The 23,834-nt window shown below is 49.5% G+C and overlaps 1 protein-coding gene across 1 annotated transcript in view; it reads left to right on the forward strand.

The window, feature by feature from the left end:
• Positions 1 to 409: 409 nt before the first annotated feature.
• The window catches only part of MED26 (mediator complex subunit 26), a 38,637-nt gene continuing 15,212 nt past the window's right edge, over positions 410 to 23,834 (forward strand). Inside the window, exon 1 of the mRNA XM_061188687.1 lies at positions 410 to 728. Coding sequence (XP_061044670.1) covers positions 657 to 728 — 72 coding nt within the window. The 5' untranslated portion in view covers positions 410 to 656. The remainder of the gene's footprint in view (positions 729 to 23,834) is intronic.

A 23,834-nucleotide genomic window follows, 5' to 3' on the forward strand; every position in this document is an offset into this window, starting at 1 on the left:
GTCAGAATGGGGAAAGCTTTTCTGCCCTAGGAGGGGTCCTTCCGCTGTCCTCTCCGCCCCGCTGCCCTCAGGCGGCCACCCAGAGCGCCCGGGTTCAAGGACTCGGCGCGTATCGACCGTTTCCGTCAGAAACCTCGGCCCCCGCCCAGCTTGGGTGGGGGCGGGGCCTCCAGGCTGTGGCCGTTGCCCTGCCCAACCGCCTCCCAACGGCCCCTTTGGCCGGGCGGGGACAATGCGCCTGCGCGCGCATGCGTAGAGGCGTGGGGCGGGGCCTGCGTGTGGCCCCGCCCAAGTTTGGCGTCTCTGCCTGCCCCATCTCCCAACCTCCTCAGCGTGGTGCCGACGCTGCGTGCGGCGCGGGTTACCCAGAGTGCTCCGCGCGGGGGCAGCTCACTGGAGTTTGGTTCTCGAGGCGGCGGCGGCAGCAGCGGCGACGGCTCCGGCGGCTCCTCCTCCTCCTCTGGTGGCGGCGGCGCCCCGGGCCTGAGCCCCGGCCCCGGCTCCCCTCTCCGCCACCCCGCGCGCCCCCACTTCCCCCGGTGCCGCGGGGAACATGAGGCTCCGCTCCCGGAGGCAGGCGAGTGAGTGACCCCCGTCCCCCGCCTCAGCCCGCCCGCCCGCTGGCCCGGCCGCTCCCCCCCCGCCTCGCCCAGGCAATGACAGCGGCTCCGCCGTCTCCGCAGCAGATCAGGGACCGGCTGCTGCAGGCCATCGACCCCCAGAGCAACGTAAGTGTTCACCACACGGGCTGGGGTGGAGGCCGCGTGGGCCCTGTACCCTCCCCCTCCATAGTGCCCCTCGCCCGCAGGGCTCCGGGGGACCCACCGGACACCCACCTGCCCCCGAGGGCCGCTGCCATCCCGGCCTCTCGCCCCCCGGGCCCGGGCCGGGGGCTGGTCGGGCAGCCCGGCGGCGCTCGGTACGTGAGGCCGAGGCTTTCGTGCGGCCTGGGCGGAGGGAGCAGATGGGAGCTGAGACCAGAGCTTTTTCTCCTCTCCCGGTCCAGCTCTACGACCCTTGCTGCTCCTGACGGAGCTCACCCGCCTCGCCCTTCCCGGGGGACCCGCGACCCCCGGGAAGCCCTCCCGGCGGGGGGGAGGGGAGGGGGAAAGGCTGTGGAGCAACTGGTGTCCGGGGTATGACTCGGGGAGCCGGTGCCGGCGGTGTCTCGGTCTTCTGGGTAATCGGTTAAGTCCTCTTTCTCTTTCCTCCCGTCTGGAAGCACCTTTCTGGCTTCGGAGGGAACCCCCCTGGCCTGCTTTGCACCTAGCCGGGTGCCTAGGGGGCTAGGAGAGTCCCTTTTGGTTCTGAGAGTGGGCATGCTTTTGCCGGGTCTCTCTTGGGGTCCCTGCCGGCGGAAGATGATATTGTGGAGAGTGGGATTCTTTCTGTTACCTTTCTGGGCCTAAGTACTCATTGCGTCTCAGACCAAGCCAGAGCCCCGCTTTTTGGTAGTGAATTAAAGGTGATTGTTTGCTCTCCCATTCCACCCAGAGCCCTCCGCTGGCTGTCTACGCCCTACCTGGGGTCCTAGCTTGTTGGTTTGTGACCTAGGCCATCAGGGTTAACCCCAGGGTGTCGCTTTCTCAGGTGCTCCTCCACGGAGGCTACTGTTTGTGGAGGGATCTCCCCTGCCCCCCTCCGTGTGTGTAGGGAAAGACTCATCGCGTTCTCATATTTTTTATGAGTGGTTTACGGCCATAGGGGTCATTTCCCCCTGTGGCAGGAGCAGTTCAGCAATGGGAAGATGTAGTAGCATCCAAGTATGAAGTGAGCCCCTGCATTTCCTGGGAGACCAGGAAGTGGCCATTGAAACCACTTTTTAATGTGCTGGGGATGGAAGAAATAAACCATCTTGGGCTTGGCTAGGTAACTTAGGTTTCTGTCACTATGGGGGCTTTTGCTTTTCCTTTACGTGAGTTTGGCTGATTACTTTTAGCAGTAGGCTTTAGCCTAGCATTTTGGGAATAATTCATGTTGGATTGTACAATTCTGGCAGAAATAGAGTTATTTTTGTAAGACTCTGATTTCTGTATCATAAGTAATTCTGTCATTCCTGGTCTTCAGACCCCATTAAGATAGACTTGGTGGTAATTGTCTTTAAGAAATATTGTATACATTTTTGTTATGACTTTGGGGGTGGAGTAGGCACAAGCTATATAAAACCTTGCAGAATTTTTGCAGAAACGGGTGCTGCAGCAATTCCCAAGACTGAAATATTAGAGGATAAAACAAATGACTTGAAAAATGTAGCCTTGGTGACTTTTGCATCAGTCAGAGTGTAATTTCTTGAATTCCATGTGCTTGTTTGCCTTCCGGAGAGTCTGAAAGGTTGCTGAGATATTAGCACTGATCCTTAACGCCACCTAGGAGAGCTTTGGGATCAGGAGGCGCTTTAACGGGCAGTCACCATGTTGTAGATTAGGTGGGGCAGTGACCTCAGGGGTTCCAGTGTTGTGTAAGGCTCTAATCTAAAGGGTTCCTAGGAGTACAGGAGGAAGAGAAGCCAAGCCCACGGTTGTGTTACGTGTCATGGAATGCACATTTCACGTGGCTTATTTGGGGGGACTCTTGTGATAGGTGTGTGTAGAGTCCTACTAATATAAGTGTGGTGGACGAAATTGGGAAATTGTCTCTGAATATGAGTGGTGAGAAAGTGCCACCTTTAAATGCTGCTGTTGTCAGTGACATCCCTGAGTATTGTTATAAGCTGTTTGACAGGAGTGTGGCTTGGAGCAAACCCCATATAGAAACTCAGAGCCGTGGAGGGATAGGTTGCTGGCAGAGATGATGTGACCGTATTTCTGCAGTTTCTCTTGATTGACCTGGGCTCAGGTGAGAGTTAGGTGGCTCCAACCAGGCGGTGCCAGCACACAGCTGTTCTCTTCTGCCTTGCCCAAGTAGGAACTCCACTTCTGCATAGTTAGTTGACACATATTTAAGATGCTCCTGGAAAATAAAAATGGGGACAGTGTTGAAGAGCCAACACTAAAATTAAACCTCTTCTGAGAGAAGCGACAGAGAATTGTGTCACGTAATGCTTACCTTTATGGGCATGCAAGTATGCTAACAAACTTAGCTTTTGCTTGAAAACTCAATGTCAGGCAGCTGACCTAATATCCACAAGTATCTGAAAACTTAGGGAAGTAACAAAGTACCACTTTCTGACCATCTCCCTGACAAAGGAGTTCTTAAGAGGAAAGTTGTTTCTTTGCTCTATATTCTAGCCTCTGGAGTATTTGAATATCTATAGCATCAGGCTCTGAGTTAATAATTTCTCTCAACTCAGTAATAAAGTAAATTCTGTACACTCGTTTTCAAAAAGCAACTAACGGTTTTTCAGAACAGTCGAAGCCTTACTCTTCTTGTGTATGGCAGCCCAGGGTGTTGAAAATCTTTCTTAAGTGCACTGTGTGCCTTTGTTCCAGCTTAATCTTGTTTTGTTATGGATAAAGTTGAGGACTGTCTTACTCCTGCCCAGAAATCAGAGTCAGTCCACCCAAGCATAATCTCATCAGCAAATGATTAGGTTCCCGTTTGTATCGGACACTCATTGTTTCACCAGAGTTCAGGCTTTGTCTTCTCTGTCTAGAGCAGAAGTGTTAGGTGTACTTTCTAAGTGCTGGCTAAACTGACTGAACCCTAGACTCCTTCTTGGGCTCTCCAGCAGGAAACCTCAGGAACTACTTTTCTTCTTCACTGTTCTACAGACTTCAGGTGCCAAGGGGAGGTGACCAAGGGGCCTCTGCAGAGAGACACACGGGAAGGATAATTTTCCCACCTAGGAATTTGAAGGTTAAGATACCACTTAGCTTCACTGGACTGCAGGTTCCTCATCTGCAAAGTGGGATTGGGAACTGGTGTATTTGCCCCATAAAGCTCCTTCCAGATCCAGGTTCAGATTCTGGAAGGCGCAGCAGAGGCTAACATGAATTGTTGTTCTAGAAGTTTTTTCTTTTAATGCAAGGTACATTGTGTGAATTTTCTGAATAACAAACACTAACACACTTCTACACAGAGATGTGTGCTTTACCTGACTTTGTGCAGCAGAGTCTCCTGCTTTCTCTCAACAGCCTATAAAGGGAGGTGGGGTGAGTAGCCAGTCTCCCCTTTCTGCAGGCGCAGAAGCCGACATCATGACAGTACTGTATAGTGAGTGTCTCCCATGGCCAGGAGAGGACAAGATGCCTTTGTTTCCTACTGACTTAATGTGAGGTGACTGCCCTAAAGTTAGGGAGGGACTTAGCCAAAGTCATTAAATGATAGTGTTTCCAACTTTAAACGCCACCAAACTGCTCTCAAACATGGAGAGGCAGCTTCAGAAGAGGCCAAGAAGGCAGCGTTCTTGAGCTGGTAAGAAAAGATGTGGGAGCCTCTTCTCTCCCACACAAGTTTATATGAGATTACAACTTGGGTTCGATTTACCTGTGATAGATCTTACAGGTTGATGACATTAGACAGCCTGTCCCGGAAACATCTTAAGGTTTCTGTCAGGGACACAGAATCCTGGGCCAGACCACACTGTGGTGTGGCAACTGCCAGCTGATGTGGAACTTTTCATGAGTCTTGTGTTCCAGCTTCCTTTTCTGCTTCAAGATTACAGCACTTTTGATGTTAATTTAAAATGCCATTGATCCTGCAGAAAAGAGGAATCTTATAAGTTCTAAAATGGAAGACTATTAGTTCTGATTCTCATTAGTATATTAGAAGATATGAAATCTAAACATGTGGACTCTTCCTGATCACACTGGTTGCCCACATTCAGTAACCTTCCTGTCTTTGCTCCTTTACGTCGGGGCCAGGATGTGTGAGGACAGCAGTGTGGCATTTTATGACTTTGGGAAGTAGGCAGGTAACAGTGTTGGTTGTGAAGCAGGTGTAAGACCTTGTTGTGATTCACTCTCTCCCTCAGAAGAAGGTGGACTTTACATTCGGTCTTCATGGAGGTCCTCAGAGGCGGCTCTCGTCAGGGTATGTTGTCCTGGCTGGAGGTCACAGAGGCCTAGGGGGACAGTCCAAGATCAGCTTATGGGAAGGGGTTTTTGTCCTGATACAGATATAAACAGGCACCATGGTCACCCGGGCTCATGATGCAGCTTCGTGTGGCAGGACATGCCCTCAGGGGTGCCAAGCGTGGAGTTAGGTGAAGGAGGAGAGCTGTATTTACTTTGCCTCAGTTTTGGTGTCCATGTGAGTGTCTTCTCAGACGGAGTTCTGGTTCATCCAGAACTGATTTTACCCAGCCCGACCTCTAGGTGACTGCCTCAGGGGGTCTCCTGCCCATCCCCCCACTGTAAACTGCCTTCTGGAAGCTGGGGGCTCTGTCTCTCAGTAGAAGTCGTGCTTTTTCTTTTTATTCCTGGTGGTGGCTCTGGCCTGAGTCCGCCTGGTCCCTTTGGGGCCCACTAGCTGGTTGTCGGATTGGGTGACTGAGTTTGTGGCTCGGTGGCCGGCTGCATAGGCAGCGCATTTTCAGTCCAGCCTTGTGAGTGCCCACGCTCAGAGCCCCTTCTCAAACTGCTCCTTTTCACTCTCCAGGCACATGAGTAGCGCTGAGCAAGTATTGACACAGGGATTCCATGAACTGGAGAGCATTTCCTGAATAAGGAGGGCCTACCAATATTCCGCATGCTGTGTTTAAAAGTACTCTCTGAATGAATTCCAGGTTTTGGGAGGCAGTACACTTACGTTTCAATCACCAACTGATGCACACTGTTTATGGAGAAATATGGTAAAACTGGAAAAGGTGGCTCAGCAGTTGAATAAACATTTCTAGCAAGCATTTATGGTGCTGGATATGGAGGGTGCAGACCTGGGGATGCCCAGCTGCAACCCTCCAGGGACCTGGAGCAGGCATAGAGTGTGCACACGGATGGTCTGGGGTGGGGCAGCCTTACAGGGCTACAGCTCTTAGATCCAAGTGGAACAGTTCATGTGTCTTATTCAGAGATAGTTCAGAATTCTTAAGAGAGTGAAATGGCTTTCTAGAATCATCATTTTTTTCCATCATTTGAGTTTTGAGAAGGAAAAGGAAGTCAGTTCTTGGTTTGTCTCTGACCTGAGGGGAATGGAGAGTTTGGAGGAGTTGGTAGCAAATCCTTGAACAGTTTGCCCTCTCAGCAATGGGATGGGAAGTGGGCAGGTGTCAGGCTCTGTGAAGGGCCTGGGGGCTCGTTTCCAGTACTGGGGTTAGGTAGGCTCTGTGTGGCTTCCGGAGGCAAACCTAGGACTCGGAAGGCAGGAGTTCCTGGGAGGTAGGTGCTGTTGCACTCGGGGGAGCTCTTGATTATCATCAGAGCTGGCTCGAGAGTCCAGGGCCACCATGCCAGATGGGCGTGCAGACAGGACTGGGCCCTCTATCTGGGCCCTCAGATTCTTGACCTGTGAGTTCCTGGAGGTTCTGTGATTGTATATGGAGGCTGCTAAAAAGAAGGGTCGTGTCAGGTGATGTGCCACTTCCAGGCAGCTGGGGTTAAAAGCCTTCCAGTGCTCCTGGGACTGCAAGTTTCCTGGATTGATCCATTGGAGGCTATAAAATGAAGAGCTGCTGTTTACTGAGCACTTACTATATACCAGGTATTGTGTAGAGTGCTTTGCATCCTTGGTGGTTCTCTGAACCACTCTTGCAAGTGGATGCTCCATCTTCATTTTAGGGGAGAGCAGAGGTTAAGTGATCTGTCCATTGTCACAGAGGTGGATATGGGAAAGCTCTGGGCCCAAACCCAGTGCTGGTTGGCTCAGAAGCTGGTGGGCTTAACAACAGTGTCCCACCTCCTACATAAGCAGTGCCCAGCATGAAAGTTGAACTCCAGCGCATCTTCTGAGGTTAACCTTAAATGTGAAGTGTTTTTAAACGTTAAGTTTTGCATTTCCATTTCCTTCCCATATCCTACCACCTTTCCCCCCTTAAAATCTTCTAGCCTACTGGGTCCTAACCTTTTTGGGTGTCAGGATCCATTCTTATGATCAGAAACATTCAGGAACTTCCACATAATGGCAGGTGTACTTTGAGTAGCTGTTTTTTTGTTTTTGTTTTTGTTTTTGGAGAAAACTCAAGGACAGAAGCTACTCCTAATCCAGTAATGTTTTGAAATGAAGTTACAGCTTGTTGTCAAAACAGCATCTACTTAAACCTGGAAGCCGACTTTACTTGTATGTGTGTGACACCTAGGATTGAACCCTTTGTACTGCCTCTGGATGGGGCCTCCTGTCGTCCCTACTGCTCTCCCTTTTCCAGAAACCTTTCCTGCTTTAATCCAAGAAAGTCTCCTTCCGGCACTGTACATAACTTAAAAATCCTACATTCCTGCTGAGTATAGGTCTTGTTGAACTCTTTTTCCATGGGATTGCAAGCTCCTTGCTGGCAGAGCATGAGTTACTCCCCAGGTATCCAGAACTTCTTCAGCAAGTGGGTGCTCAGATGCTTGTTGATCTTCCTGTGAAAAGGGCTGGTCTTCAGAATTGGCTGTCAGCACTTACTGAGCAGGTATGAGGTGCCAGCACTTTTCACCTTTAATCTGTACAGCAACCCTGGGAGGCAGGTACCAGTGCAGAAACTGAGGCTCAGTGGACACACAGCTAGAAGGGATGACACTAGGGTTGGAACCTACCCACCCAGTCCTTAGCCACCTGCTGCTGCCTCCCATGTCACTCGAGAGAGGGCAGTGGGTACAAGGCAGGCATTCCACTCTCCTGCCTGGATTTGGATCCTTATGCTGGATTCATCTCTACAATGTTGTTATGCTTGTCCTAGAGGAAAGTTGTACCTGAAATACTTTTTGCTTTCTCTTGAGCTGGCTGAGGAAAAGGTGTGAAGTGTTTTTTCCTTTTTGTTTCTTGGCTGGCATTTTTCACCCCTGACAGAGAAGGTGGCTCTTGATCTTAGATTCACTGGCTGTCTGTGATCCCTGGAGACACTGTTCAAATGCTACCTTGGGACCCTGTGTCCTTTTTTGGTCGTGTGACAAATCAGACCCTTCCTGGACACCCCCCTCTCCCGAGTTTCATTCGTCAAGGGCCAAAAAATGGGTGATGCTTTCTCCAGGCCACACCCTGTGGTGGGTCAGCCTCATGGCTGCTGTGGAGACTCTAGTCACTTGTCCACTGTGTGCACAAAGTGATTTTGTAGGTGGCTGGCCTTGGCTCTGTGATGGGGGGTTCTGTGGTGCAGACGTCAGCAGTCAGGTGAGTTACTGACGGAGAACTCAGCTGCACATGACCGTGGCTCGCACTGAGAGGCCATTGGTGGCCTGGCAGCCCTCCTCCAGGTGCCGGTGGCCCCGCTGTCCTGCTTGTACCTTCAGATCCTTCCCTTACCCACAGTCTGGTCAGATTTGGCTCCGCATGGCGCCTGGCCCCACAAGCTGGCTGCAGCTCTGCTTGCACACACCTGGGGGCTGGTTCTCCTTGTCCCCTTGATGCCTTACTTGGATATTCCCGCCTCCCCTATTCCACCTTAGCTCGCTCCTTTTTTTTTTTTTTTTTAAATAGATATCTGAACCCCATCCCAGAGACTCAGACTCAGCAGGCAAGGGGAGGAAGCTCTGTTTTGTTTGTTTTTGTTTTTTTAAAATAAGATTTACGATTTATTTATTTATTTATTTATTTATGGCTGTGTTGGGTCTTCGTTTCTGTGCGAGGGCTTTCTCTAGTTGCGGCAAGCGGGGGCCGCTCTTCATCATGGTGCGCGGGCCTCTCACTATCGCGGCCTCTCTTGTTGCGGAGCACAGGCTCCAGACGCGCAGGCTCAGTAGTTGTGGCTCACGGGCCCAGTTGCTCCGCGGCATGTGGGATCTTCCCAGACCAGGGCTCGAACCCGTGTCCCCTGCATTGGCAGGCAGATTCTCAACCACTGTGCCACCAGGGAAGCCCCCACCTTAGCTCTCTTGACCCCTCTTTCCATCAGGTCCCTGGCCTAGCTTGGGTTGGGTCGTGGGGTGGTGGCCACGTCCGCTTTCCCCTGGGTGATCCTCAAGGTAGCTACCTGTGTCCTCCTTCTTGAAGCCAGTCCTCCTGAAAGCCACTTCCAGTAAACACTTCCCAACTTTTTTTTACCCCCTTGGTGCACCTTGCATCTGTGCCAGACAAATAGTTGGCAAGCTAGCTTTTTAGTGCTGCGAGGGTTGGGGGTGAGTGACACTGACGTGTAGGTATATAAACTAGGAAGAGTTTACCCTTTCTGCTCATTGTTTCACATTGTTTCCTTCAAGTGTTCAGTTAGATAGTTGCAGGCAGAGCACCTTTACTAATTCTTTTAACCCCTTTTCCCCAGAGGGAGGGTGGCACTGCGCTCATGACAGGAGCTTAAACGCAGAGGGGCTCATTGGCTTGTGTTACTTAAAGGCCCAGAAATGGGTCTCTTCTCAGGTGACGACCTGGCTTTACTCCCTCTCTCTGTTTTGCTTTTTGTTGTGTTGCCTTTGCATAGTGGGTGTCTTCTCCCCAGCCCCTGAAGCTTTGGGATTCACCCTCCCTGACCATTATCCAGGGGCAGAAAGAGAAGTCACCTCTTTCCCAGAAGGCCCAGCAGACATTTCCCGGTGCCTTCTCTGGACTTTGATTGAAATAGCAGGCTGTGTTCGTTGGTTCACCCCTGAATCTGGGCATGGTGTTAGTTCCATCCAGACTGACCCAGAGTAGAGGGTGTGCCCCCAAGAAACATTAGGTCCTGTTAATGGGAGAATGGGGTGGGGAGTGGGCTGGCAGTGACCCCTGAGTGAGTGCTGGTTTAGTCACCTCTTTGATATGATAACACCTTCAAATAGTTGGGCGCCTTCAAATAGTTGGGTGTCAATGCTAGGCCTGGGAGACTTGGGTCCAGATGACAGAATGGATGTAACTGAAATATGAGGTCTGGCATAAGCAACGGGATTGTTTGGATGGCGTCAGATCACAGCCAGGGTTCTAAGTACCCACTCCTTCTGGTTGAACTGCAGACTCTGATTTGCCTGTAGTCACACTTGGGTACCTTGTCTTAGTGCAGGTGCTAGGTTGCAGCTTCTGACCCTATCCTGGGCTAAGGAGCCCTTTAGGAGTCCGGGAGAGCCTCACCATAGCACTGCTGTTTCTCCTGTCCCCATCACCTCTCCTGATGCTGCAGTAACTGCCTGGATGAGCCTGGGTGGAAGGAGACAGTGCCTGTGACCCAGGCAGGAGCTGAGTTCTCCAGACTTCTGTTCTCTCGGGCTCAGAGGCATAGATGATTACTCGGAGGTCTGGTCTGAGCTGATTGTCTTGCCCATTTCCTCTTGTCTGTCCCCCCCCGCCCCCCGTCCCGTCGTCGTCGTCGTCCCTCCCCCCCCCCCCCCCCCGCCCCCGCTTACCAGAAACTGGTACCTGCATTTCTTTCCCTTAGGTTAACTGAAATGCATTGGGTCAGGTGATCTTTCATGTCCCTCCATTTTTCCCTTCCAATCTGGGGGGCTCTAGGCAAGCACCCGAAATTGGTGATGTCTGTTCTCCCTTTGCTGGATGCTGGCAGCCTGGCAGTGGCAGATGTGGGCCACATGTTACATTTTAGGCGTGTCTGGGGGCGAGGAGGTTTGTGAATGGTTATTTCACTTTCACTTCTATTTTAAAGGAGCTTCTTATTCTTAAGCATTTAAAGTTCTCCCTTTGAAGGTTGGTCAACAGGCCAAAGCTTCCACTGAGTGCAGGAGCCTCACTTCTCACCAAAGGGCAAAAGTATCACCCTCCCAGGTGTTGTGAGCTCATCCTGCATTCGCTTGTAACCTTTCTCCTCTCACCACTGAGTCAAAGTACTGTTTGGGATTGAAATTGGAGTGGGAGAACCGAGAGGGAAACTGTTCTGTTTTTTTTTTTTTGTCGTCAGCATTGTGTGTGTCTGTGTGTCTTGTGGACAGACTTCTTCCACATGGCGGGAAATGTAACAGCTCTGGGATTTGAACTCTTGAAAGCTAGGACATGATCAAAAATGGATTCACTGACTTGCTTGCAGTTTGAAAACTCCTGGAGAATCACTCCAGCTTGGCTTGGGGGTGGGGTGAAGGGGGCTTTGTAAGAAAATGGCAGTGCCCTCAAGAAGTCAGGGAGGAGCTTGCAGAAGAAGCAGAGTCTGTTGTGCAGACAGAAGCAGTAGGTGTCCCTAGACTGCTATAGCCCTCCCATGTGGCAGGACAAAAACAGTGAGGTCTGGGGCGGGGAGGTGGGGACTGTCTTAGGGTTTCTGGTGAACCTGCTTGTCAGCCCCACTCAGAGTTAGGGGAGCAGGAATCTGCGTGTTGCCCTGGGGATGATGCTCCTGTGTCAGTACAGTGGGCATGGTTTTCTGTACTGTTGGTGGTGGGCTCCCCCAAGTTGGGGAAATAGGAAGTGGCATCTTCTGCTTTGTAAGATGAGCCAACAACCTTGGGCATGAGGATGCCCTTATGCTTGTCCCTCCAGGCTGTCTCCCTGGGTCATCGTGCTGTCCTCAGTGGCCTGCCTCAGGGTCAGTGCTGAATGCATCTCCTTGGGAACGAAGCAAGCCTGAGGCCTAACACTGAGCGGTTCCCATTGTCCCCTGGCTCCCTGTACCTTACTGCACTGGCCTTTCCGCTCTCTCCAAACCTCATGCCCACGGTGCCTCCTTCCCCTTGAGTATTTTGGCTTTGCTTTGGGGACCCCTGTCTGGCCTTTAAGACTTTCCCCAGGTATTCTCACCATGGCTTCCAGCAGTGCCTGGGCCCTTGCAGTCCAGCTCACTGCTGCCCTTGGCATGCTGTGCTGTTGGTTGGTGGTGCCACAACCCACTGCTCAGCTGGCCGCCTCCCTTGGTTGCCCCATTCCTACAAGCAGGATCACTAGGGAGATGTAGCTGCTTCCCAGCCAGTCTCCTGTGTCCTGATCTTGCCTCTGTGCCGGCCCCAGAGTGAGTGTCCAAAAACAGACTGGGATGTTTCACCCCCTCTGTTGGGGCCATGTGGCTGACTGGGTAACGTGTGAGCTCTGTAGGTGACATAGTGAAGAAGACAGTCTTTCTCCGGGTGGGAAACTTGGGCTTTAGAGTTGAGCAGAACTGAGTTGGAATCTTGACTCTGCTGTTCACCATGTAGCTTTGGAAGAGGTTAGGTTTGTAGCCTTAATTTTCGCAGGAGGATGTACATACACTGCTTAGGAAAGCTGTTGAGAGTAGGATGTGGTCCCTGGCCTGAAGCACCTTGGATGTTGATGCATGCATGGTAGCGAACAAACTTGTTGGTGCGCGGCTCACCCAGCTCCCATCCCCTACTTCCCCCTCCCTCCCTCTGGTCCATGCCCATTGGATGCTTAGTGATTGGGGTCTAGCCAATCATGGGGCTGCGTCTTCCTGGCCAGTGATTGGTTCAGGGATGGACCTGTGGCCATCTGAAGGTTTTAGTGCTCTGCTGGAGTAGTTGGAGGAGACTTGAATGGGGAAGGATGTGAGCAGGTTGCTGCTAGGGTCTGCTGCCTAGGGACAGCCTGCCCAGGAGTGAGACTGGCCCAGAGGGATGGGGAGGAATAAGTTGCCTGGGCCCAGAGGGATGGGGAGGAATAAGTTGCCTGGGCCCAGCTGGCGCTAGGTGAGTCAATGGCTTCTTTTCTTGATGAAGCCCATTTGAACTGGCTTTTCTGTCACTTGCAACCAGGAGAGTCAGCTGAGCACATTATGCCCCAGCCTCTGGCTCAGGCATCCTCTCTCCTCCCCTGCTCCAGCCACACTCAGCTGCTCATCAGCTCCTGACCCGCTGTTACACCCCCACCTGGGTGGTCTGCCCTCCCTCTATTCTCCCTCCTTCCTTCCCTTCCTACCTGCGTCTCTGGGCTCCAGGTCCAGCATGCCTTTCCCAACAAGCCCAGTGCCAGCTGTCCCAGGAGCACTGTCTTCTGACTGTTCTGGCATCCTGGTCTGATCTTGCTCACCTTTAACTTGTCTGACATGCCTGTGTCCGCCCTACCCCGTTCTTTTGCTGGTGCATAGTTCATTCTGTTAGGGCCAATGACCAGTTTATTGTGGATCCATCTCTGATTTCAAGCTGTGGGTAAGCGCAAGCAGTGCCTAATGTGGGAGGACCAAGCTGGGTTCGGGGTAAGAAAGAGTTCAAGTTTGGTGGGGACTGGGCAGGGCAGCTGCTTGGCTTACTAGTATTGGGGTTGGGATGGCTGGTTCCCTGGAGGATGCCCCCCTCCTGTGATGGCTGCTTGGCCCTCTCCAGACTTCAGCCCTTTGGAGTCCTCCTGTGGTGCGTCAGTTCCCTTGGAGCCATAGTGGCATGGTCAGCACTCAGGCATTGAGCCTGTCCTGTGTGTGTCACTCAGTTTTAGGGAGTCGAGATTCTAGAGGCTGGAGACAGGACGCAGGAAGTGGGGGAGGTGGGCAGCTACAGGTTTTGCAGCACTTGCCTAGCCCCCCTCTGTGGTGTGACGAATCCCTCAGGCCCAGCCCCCCCAGGAGTGCACATGCCTCCTCCCTCCTTCGGGCCAGGCCTGGACTCCCCCTAAAAGAGGGTTCTGAACCCTGAACCCCAGCTGTTCTGTGAGAGCAGCAGCTCCGGGTCCTACTTGGTTGCTTCCACCTGAGTGGCCTCGGGGTGAATCACTTAGTGTCTCCGGGCCTCAGTGTCTTTATCTGTGATATGTGGCTCTTGGTGCCATCACCTGGTGGTGTCATCCTAAGGGGCTGAGCATGTTAGGTGCCTGGTGCAGTGTCTGGCTTGGTTTAGTCACCTAGGTGAGGGAGCTGATACTGTTTCTCTGTTAAAGATGAGGAAAAGAGTGAGGGAGGTTGTCCTTACCTGAGGCCTTGCAGCTGGAAGGAGCAGAGAGTGGATTTTAATCCTATTAGTGGGTAATAGACCTGCAGGTGGAGTTCAGCATGGAGGGACTGGATCTCATTCAATCTAATGAGCAACCCTACTTAACAAATCAAGTGTTCAGTGTCTTTTGGCATCATCTTTATAAGGGTTATTTCTTTGTAAGGACTTTATCTTTGGACCATAACAGAAACAGGAGGACAGGAGCAACTCTTATCATATGCTCATTCTGTGCCAGGTATTATACCATTTAATAGATGAGTCTAAGGTTTAGCCAGGGTAAGTAGCTGGCCACCACACAGCTGACCTCAGAGCCTTTGCTTTTCTTAGGAGGCAACATTGCGCCCACTGCAGGGAGCAGAGGGGACTGCGAAAATCCCTGCCGAGCTCTTTCCTTCCTGGCTGAGCACTGCTGCTGATGGAGATGGTCTCTGCACTGTTCTGTATGGTAGCCACAGCCACATGTGGCTAGTGAGCACCTAATGCGTGGGTGGTACACCAAGGAATTCACTTTAAAATTTCTATTTAATTTTAATGCCTACCTGAATTGGACGGCGTGCTTCCAGGGCCTCATCGCTTGTGCTTTGGGTAAGAGTTGGGGCCTGTGCTGTGTTTTTCCACATGGGGAGTTGGGTAGCATGGGGGTGCAGAGTACGGCCCCTGGCCCCTGTCCCCTCCCAGCGACCCTCAAGTCTTGACCCCTCCCCTGTCACACAGCCTGGTTTCTCTGATATCTCTGGGCCCCCTGAGCCATGTCAGCTCCATTCATGAGGTCTTGTCTCATGGAGAAGAAAGGCTTCTTCTCATTTCTTAAGTACAGGTTGGTGAATGCGAAATCCTCTGAGCCTCCCCCCAAATGAAAAAGACAAACGGATGGCCAGAAAGAAAGGGAGGGAGGAGGAGAGGGAGGGAGGGAGGGAGGAAGGGAGGAAGAAAAGTATTTCATATGCAAGGGTTTCGGAGTTCAAATCTATATAGCTCTGTTTCTGAGATGTTTGTCCTTGGACAAATCACATCAAATATTGCTGACAATCTGTCAGACTTGCTGTCCTCTATAAAGTGAAGACAAGCCCTACCCTACTGAAGGGTTAAATAATGCCTGAAGGGAAGTTGCTGGGTTCATCGTAGACACTGAACACATATAAGTCCCCTCCCTGCTTTTCTTGGGGGTTGGCGGGGGGAGGCAGTTATTCCCCTGGATGAGTTTGTAGATATTTAACTGTGGTTTTCACAGATGGTATTTTTTGCCAAAGATAGTCTTCCTTTTAGTGTGAGCAGTTACCAGACAACATTGCATAATTTTGCACATTTCTGAAAGCTCCCTAGGGGGAAGCAGGAAGAAATTGGTTGTAGAACAAAATCCCACACTTGTAAAAGGAAAGGCACACTTTGGAAGAGGTGCTTGGGTTGGAACTCCCAACCAGGTTTACAACCTGCCTGAACTTCTCCGAATCCCTCTGTATTGTGGTTGCAGACTGGGGAGGGGAGGGATCAGAATACAGATTTGTGTGTGTGCGCGAAATCGCCTTTAGGAAGCAGTGTTCTTTTGGTTTGGAGAACTTACTCAGAACTAACAATCACAAGCTCCCAGAGACATCACCAGACAGAGAAATGTTGATGTGATTAATAATCAGAAAATACACCTCATATTCAAATATGTGGGGGAAAAATGTTGTTGGCAGATAATCAAGACGGCGTTAAACTGTCCTGTTGCTATTTTATATCTCCTAGAGCATCTCCCACTCTACCCACCTCATCCCACAGCACCCTGCTCCAGGACCCAGGAGCAACTTCATACTTCACCCTTTCGGAAAATATTTACATGGCAGGAGGCATAGCCATGGTCACATCCTTTGATCAGGTCATTTTACTCTTGGAAATTTATTTACAGATACATGGTCATTTTTAATAACAATGTTAATGAATATATTTATTTAATAATAATTTTTAATATCATTAATTAAATGGCGTGGGAGAGGCTTAGGAAACATGGTGTATCCACAGAGTCAAATAGCGTAGAGCTGTGAAGAATGATCCTGCAGGCTCTGTAGAAAAATGGACAAGCCTTGCCATGGTGAAGAAAAGGAGCATTTTTTGTCAGCCCTGCACAACTAGAAAAGGCACAAAAACTAGAACTTGGGGTAAAATGGGAAACATTTGTATTGGGGCAATAGGAACGGTTTTTGTTTTTCCTGTGCTCCATTGTTTTTTCAATTAAACAGTAAAAAAATGAAAATAAAAGTAGATTGATTTAGCCTGAAGAGCACTCGAACTATTGAGAGCAATCAGATGTGGAGTGGATCGTGGGGCCGCTGTGTACTGCAGCCAGTGGAGAGGAGAGGATTATTTCCTCTCTCATGCCTTTCTGGGAGATTCAGAGCAGGGGTGTGCAACTCTTTACCCCAGTCAAGTCCACCAGTCGTATTTTTCATGCTCTCAGAGCACTGGAGTCCAGCCTCCTAGGACAGAGAGGATGTGCAGGACTCTTTTTAAAATTTTATTTATTTATTTTATTCTAATTAATTAATTAATGGCTGCGTTGGGTCTTTGTTGCTGCACGCGGCATTCTCTAGTTGCAGCAAGCAGGGGCTACTCTTCGTTGTGGTGCTCGGGCTTCTCATCGCGGTGGCTTCTCCAGTTGCGGAGCACGGGCTCTAGGTGTGCGGGCTTCAGTAGTTATGGCACGTGGGCTCAGTAGTTGTGGCTCACCGGTCTAGAGCACAGGCTCAGTAGTTGGGGCGCACGGGCTTAGTTGCTCCACGGCATGTGAGATCATCCCAGACCAGGGCTCGAACCCGTGTTCCCTGCATTGGCAGGCAGATTCTTAACCACTGCGCCACCAGGGAAGTCCTGTGCAGGACTCTTGAGTTTTCATTGCAGTCAGTGCGGCCATAACTGTGGCCCTGTTAAAGCCCCGGCATCATCCGTGCTCCCTGCTTTTCTCCACCTTAGTACGTCCAGTCTATCTGTAAGTCCTGGTGGCTCTACTACCAAAATGTATATTCTCCCTTCATCCTCTATTCTCCATCTCTTGTCCAAGCCTGGCCATCACCCTCTTGGAACACTTCCCTCTTGCCCCTTCCAAACCAATATCAGATCACATCATTCGCTTAAGATCCCATGTGATTAGAATAGACATCCACTCTCCTTATTGTCATGATCTACAGGTGCTGTGTGACTTGGACCCTTCTTTCCTTTCTCATCTCAGTTTATACTTCCCTCTCCCTCATTCATGACTGTGCACGTCTGCTCCCCAGATCTGTGACCTCAGATTCCTTCAGGCTTCTGTAAAGAGCCCCATCCCCTCCCTGCTGTCACACTGCCTGCCTCCAGACTACGTGTGTTCATGGCACACATAGGAAATAGGGCATCCAGGCAGGGCACTGGGAAACTAGAAGTGGGAGTGGGGGGACGAGCAGTACATTTCTTCAGTATAGTTATGAGAAAAGTAAAGTGTTAGGGAATGTATTAAATATTGAACTTCTGTTGACTTTCCAAGTAACATTATTGATTTTCATAAAAGGGAGCACTGTGTCCATGAACATAACTTTTTTATGTTAGGTGGGTTTTTCTGTTTGTTTTTGCTTGACTTTGATAATCACCATGGAGAAATTCAGTTTGCATGCAGAGATGATAAAACTTAGAACGATATTTTTAGTAAACCGTAATTTATAAGAGTTGGTATCTAAAGAATCCAGGTTCTTTCCTCTTTTCACTTATATGTAATGTTGAATTACAGTAATGCAAGTGGATTTTAGTTTCATTCAAACTTTATTTCAAGGACTTTGAAGTAATGAAGAACTCTAATTTACTCTAGTGGTGTGCCCATAAATGTTTGAAAGCTGGCTCTCCAGGAAAAAAAAAGTATGCCTATACACACATAATTTATAAATTATACTGATAGAAAGGATAGGTAGCAGACAATTTACAAATAATAATGAAACACAACACTTTATTGTCAATTTGATGTAGTCAGTTGTTTCTCACAGACTGCTTTCCTTGTTTTTTGCTGAACTTTTGTATCTATAATCAGCTTATGAGTGTAGTCCTGACATGAATGTTGACTGATAATTTTTATGTTAATGAGTCAAGTAATGTCTTAGCGAATCAGAAAAGAGTTTTCAAATACTGGAAGAGGGACTTCCCTGGTGGTGCAGTGGTTGAGAATCTGCCTGCTAATGCAGGGGACACGGGTTCGAGCCCTGGTCTGGGAAGATCCCACATGCCGCGGAGCAACTAAGCCCGTGAGCCACAACTACTGAGCCTGTGCGTCTGGAGCCTGTGCTCCGCAACGGGAGAGGCCGCAATAGTGAGAGGCCCGCGCACCGCGATGAAGAGCGGCCCCCGCTCGCCACAGCTGGAGAAAGCCCTCGCACAGAAACGAAGACCCAACACAGCCAAAAATAAATAAATAAATAAATAAATTTATTTAAAAAAAAAATACTGGAAGAATATTTCCTCATCGTTTGTGCTATTCCTAATGTAACAGCTACAGGCATGACACACTTGTAAGTTTAATCTGCATAATCAACATTTTCTTAAAAGTCTAAACCCCAGGGGTTGGTGAACTATTTCTGTAAAGGGCCAGATAGTAAATATTTTCAGCTTTATAGACCGTACAGTCTCTGTCACAACTCTGCCTTTATGCATAGCACAGAAGCAGCCATAGACAATTTGTAAACAAATGAATGTGGCTGTATTCCAGTAAAACTTATATTCACATAGTTGATTTTATGTTATGTGAATTTCACCTCAATAAAAAATATATAAAATGAAATTTTAAAACTCTTTACAAAAACAGGCATTGGGCTGGATACAGCCCAGGAGTCTACAGAGGCCACCAACCTGACAATAAATCAAGCCCTGATTTGTAGTGTTTGCCAATTTTCATGGTATAAACACTTCCACTATGTCTGATTTCAAGCTACTAACATGATGTCTGTCACCAAATGTGGAGTTGGGAAGAGATGCCTCAGTAGTACACCATTTTCACCATGAAGATATAGTAGTCATGAATAAACTCAGAAACCTAGATAATAGTAAATGTGAGAAAATAAGTAGGAAGTGATGAGTTTTGAGTATTTCATCACCTTTGTTTTCAGTATAACTTATTGTATACAGTTTCTGTCATTGCATTTTCTTTTAGTTAAAAAATCTTTTATACTTTTTTAAAAAATTGAAGTATAGTTAATTTACAATGTGTTAGTTTCAAGTGTACAGCAAAGTGGTTCAGTTATGTATATATATGTGTATATATATATCCGTTTTCAGATTCTTTTCCATTATAGGTTATTACAAGATATCAAGTATAGTTCCCTGTGGTGTACAGTAGGTCCTTGTTGTTTACCTATTTTATGTATAGTAGTGTGTATATATTAATCCCAAACTCCTAATTTATCCCTCCGCCCCTTTCCCCTTTTGTGACCATAAGTTTGTTTTCTATGTCTGTGAGTCTTTTTCTGTTTTGTAAAAAAGTTCATTTGCATCGTTTTTTTTTAGATTCCACATGTAAGTGATATCATATGATATTTAAATTTCTCAGCCGTTTTATATATATAACACTGAATCACTTTGCTGTATACCTAAAACTAACACAACATTGTAAATCAACTATACATCAATTAAAAAAAATATATATATCCAAATGAAGATGCCCTTGAGAAGTAAAAGGGAGTGCTAAAAGTAAATTACATTAAACAATTTTTGACCACAAATGGTTTATTAAAAAGCAATAAAAATTCCATTTAAAAACTATTTTTAATAAAATTCTAAAACTTTGTTTAAAAGATGAAAAATCCAGGACACATGCTAAAATGGATAGGACGCCGAGTTAACTAGGACAGTGGTCACCCCAGACCTCAGGAATATGGCAGTAGAAGTAAGGCAGAGGTAGTGTCCATCCTTGCTGCTCAGAGGAACATCTCAAGTGATATTTATTTCAACCAGAATCTTCGTCAAATGAAATATAAGTCATTCCTGCTCCTTGGGCACTATGTCTGCTTATGCATGTTGGTGCCTATGTTTTTCAGGAACTAAACATAAAGCTTACAAGCACCAACTCTGGAGCCAGACTGCCTGGACCTGATCCTGGCTCCATGCCTTATTATCTGTGCGGCCTTGGGCAAATTACCTAACTGATCTTGGAGTGTCACTGCCCTTATACAGAAAACGAGGGAAGTAATAATACCTATCTTCCGAGGTTGTTTTGAAGATTAAATGAGTTAATACACTTCACACGTCTAGAACAGCACCTGGCACACGGGCCTGCTTGCGCAGTTTTAATGCTATTAGTGTCTACCATGTACCTGACACTGAGGTATAAATAGAGGTGATTTGTGAGCTGGGTAGAGCTCAAGGATTTGTGTCGTTTCTTAGTACAGTATTTTTAAAACTGTAATTAGCCACAGAAGTACAAATGGAGGTTTTCTATAAAAACCCAGTTATGTGACTTTTCTAGAAAATTTAGAATGCTGCCAGGCAGGAGATAACTAGCTGCCCACAGCAGCCTTCAGGTGGTCAGTCCCAACCTTATCATTGCATTTTTAACAATGGCTGTGTTTAACATCTGGCTCTCAAGATTCCTGAAAGCTTCACCACAGGCTGTCATGGGCTGGTGTGAGCTGGCTCCAGCACACTCTTGGGTAGAGTCCCTACCCCTATCCTGCTTGGATCTGGGCTGCAGGCCACAGGCTCCTTGTCCAAGATGGCATCAGTGCCTTTGCAGCTGGCTGCTGGGATGGTTCTCTTGGCTCGAGTGTCATGGAGGCCATGCTTGGAGCCCCTTATGGGTGCACGATGAGCCAGCTGTTCTGAAGGTGGGGTGGGGCCAGAAGTCTGCTCCAGACTCTTTGCTGCCCCAGGTTCTCTCTGGGGCTCCAAGCTGAGGCGACCACCCCTCCTGGCCCAGGCTCCGGAGGCAGCCTTCGTCTAGCATGTCACATTGGTTACTGTCTTCATGGCTTTCAGTACAGCCGCCTTGTCCTGTTTGCTTGTCTGTTGCCTGCCTTCCCCACCCTGAGTGTAAGTCCCTCCAGCTCCCGCTGCTCCCTGAGTTCCTCCTCAGCACATACACGTTTTTATTTCCCTGGTAAATACATAGCTGGTGAATGAACTCTGCTGTCTTTTGTTTGTTGGCTGCAGCAGTTTCAGTGTGCAGTCTGAATGGTTTTGGCTCCTGCATCCAAGGTTTTCCTGATGTTGGAGACAGCCATTCCCTCTCAGTGCGTGCAGGGTGCCCTTCTCCTTGGAAACGGCAGCTCTGTCTTCTGGCTGTGTTCTCCTTGCAGATCTCAGAGTCACTCTTGATAACCTCACCACTGGGCTGTAAAAATTGCTCTAGGTTTCAGCAAGGCTAATGCCATATTTGCTTCTATCCACACCCCCTACCCCCAACCCTGTGCCACTGTGTCCCTGCAGGGCTGTTAGAGCCCTCCCCAGGTAGAGTGACAGTCGCGTTAATCCTTGCCTGTCTTCCCAACAGCCTCTGAGTTAGAGCCAGCAGGCAGGGGGCCCAGTTCTCTCCCATCTCTGTGCAAGGAGGCGGTCAGCAGTTGTGAGCAGAGCAGCCTCAGTGCCGGTCCTGGAGGGTTGTGTGCACTGGGTTCTCTCTCCCTTCCCTGCTGGTGGATTCAAGGGATAGATGACAAGGGCAGGATAACAGCCCCGACATCTGAGTGCAGTTTGCCAGACAGGTGGGCCCGCCTCTCGGGGACCCTGTGCAGGGTACATCAGATTCAGCCCTGCTTTCTTCCTCCCTTTCGTGATGGGGTCATTGCGTAGTGTAAGGTGGGAGTGAAAAATAGCTGAGGCAGAACCAGTTGCCATAAAAGTATTTGGACCGAGTTTAACACCTGAGAATTTATTTCTGAGGGAAAAATGAGAGAAGGAAGTCGTACGTGTGAAGATGATCATTGCAAGATTGGTTGCAGTAGGGGAACCCAGAAGGAAATGGGATGCCCAGCAGTTGGAGAAGATCAAGGAAATGATGCATTAATGGGACGTTTAGCTGTTAAACAAGATCATTATGAAGATTATGTAACAACAGGAAGAAGTGTTCAGTGAAAAAAAAAACAGTATGTGTGATGCAATTTCAACTACGTAATTGTGGCAGGCTCTGGACAAGAGCAGGAAAGTCAGCCAGAGAAACGTGGCCATGGCTTAGGCTGGTGGGGGCTCGGGGGGCTTCAGGGGCTCAGGGGAGACAGTGCTCCAGAGCTTGGCCTCTGGGGTCAGACCTGAGCCATGATGTTGTTATCTGCCTCCTGGGGCTGTTGTGGTTCAAGAGTGACAAAGGTAGTGGCCCAGAAGATACTCTCAGAGAAAAGGAAGACCAAAGTGGGTGGAGGAGAACTCGAGATATTTAGGGTGAAGAGCTTGGGCACCATCAAGCCTCAGGTCCCCATCGGTGAGCCCGGTCAGCACTGTGTTAGGTCAGACATGGTCAGTATGTGTAAAAAGTTACGGGACCGGATGTGGGCACACTCAGACAAAGTGCCCGTCACAAGTTGGCCAGGAGGTGGGCTCAGGTCCACCATTTCGGGGTTGAAATCAGGGTCCAAAGAAGATGTGCCTAACTGGGCTAGTGTGAGTGTGTTTATTTGGAGGTGAGAGAAAAGGGGGCTTGCCTGCTCCGAGGGTCCTGCCCCACCTCCGAGGGTGGGGAGGGATGGAGTCAGCCAGTGGTACCTAGACACCCTCAGTGCCTTTGAGATGCAGAAGTGCCGCCAGGTGGGTCCAGAGGTGGCACCTGGGCCCCAGATGCAGATGTGGAGCTGCCTGGGGGTGGGACTGCTCAGGCAGCGGAGAAGTAGAGTGAGAGAAGGAAAGGGTCTCGGGTTGTGCCTTGAAGAGCTCCAAGAGGAGGAAGATGAGCGTGTGGAGGGATGTCAGGATCTGCTCGGGGTCCGAGAGATGAGACGAGGCAGGGCTGACAGGTCCTTGGCTGTGGTGAAAAGTTGTCTGGGCAGAGCAGTTTTGGTGCAGTGGCAGGTAGGGATGAGGTAGAGCTCCTTTTTAATTTCCTTTTTAATGTTAATGTAGGTTTTAGTAAAAACTTGTGCTCTGTTTCCTCACCTAGGTGCCATGGTCAGTCGTGTTTGGTATCCACCTGTATGGTGATTATGAAAAGGGGCAAAAACAGACCTTTAAAAAAGTTTCAAAAAATAGGTTTAAAATAGTGAGAAAGTAATGTTAGAAAATGATACACCGAAGGAAATACAGTAAAAAGGGAAATCCTCTGTGTTCCCAGTGCTCCTCAGTGTTCTCTGCCTGGTATGTTTCAAGCAAGGGAAAGCTGCTGTGGTGCTTCTCCTGGAACCCAGCTGGGGTCCCGCCTTGCCTTGGACGTTTGATGACCGGGACCTCGTGTCTCGCTGCAGGGCTATCCTGCGACATTTAGCCATGGGGCAGGCTCTTGTCCTCAGGATCAATTTTGCCACCCCTTGCCCTATGGGATGCAGGTGGTTTGGGGTGAGGCAGGCAGTGCCGATGGGGGTCCACGCCAGCCCAGCAGGGGCTGCTGTTGGGTGTCAGGCTTTCCCAGGTCCCCAGCAGGGAAGGTTGGGAGGAAGCGGCTGATTTGGCTGTTGGTAGCAAGTGACCTCGGGAGCCGTGGTGGTCCTCCCTCACCTTCTACCAGCAACCTTCCACTCATCCGCCATGCCAAGCAGTGCCGCCGCCTGTGGATCACGCTGTCACTGAATTACCATGTTGGATTGTGATGTTTGGTTTCCCCCATTGTTTTAATGTTGCCTCCACAAAAATCTCACCTGGCTTTCCTTCCTCCTGCTTTATGTAACCCATCGGAATCATTTCAGGGTGGCCAAGAAGGTAATTTGGAGAAAGTATTTGTGGTTGTGGTGACGTCTAGGACCACTGTGTTGAAAATGGGAGACTCTCTCCGAAGCCATTGGGCCCTGCTGAGCAAACGTGTTTGCCTGGAGCAGTATCAGAGCCTGTGCCACCCTGGTCACAGCCTTCTCCTGCCCTTGCCTCAGCTTTCCCTCTGCCGGCCACCCAGCCATGGTACCCTTGGCCTTGTCTTCCATGGAGGTTGTGTGAGGA

This window comes from Eubalaena glacialis, chromosome 4 (genome assembly GCF_028564815.1).
Source record: "Eubalaena glacialis isolate mEubGla1 chromosome 4, mEubGla1.1.hap2.+ XY, whole genome shotgun sequence".
In the NCBI taxonomy this organism is placed as follows: Eukaryota; Metazoa; Chordata; class Mammalia; order Artiodactyla; family Balaenidae; genus Eubalaena; species Eubalaena glacialis.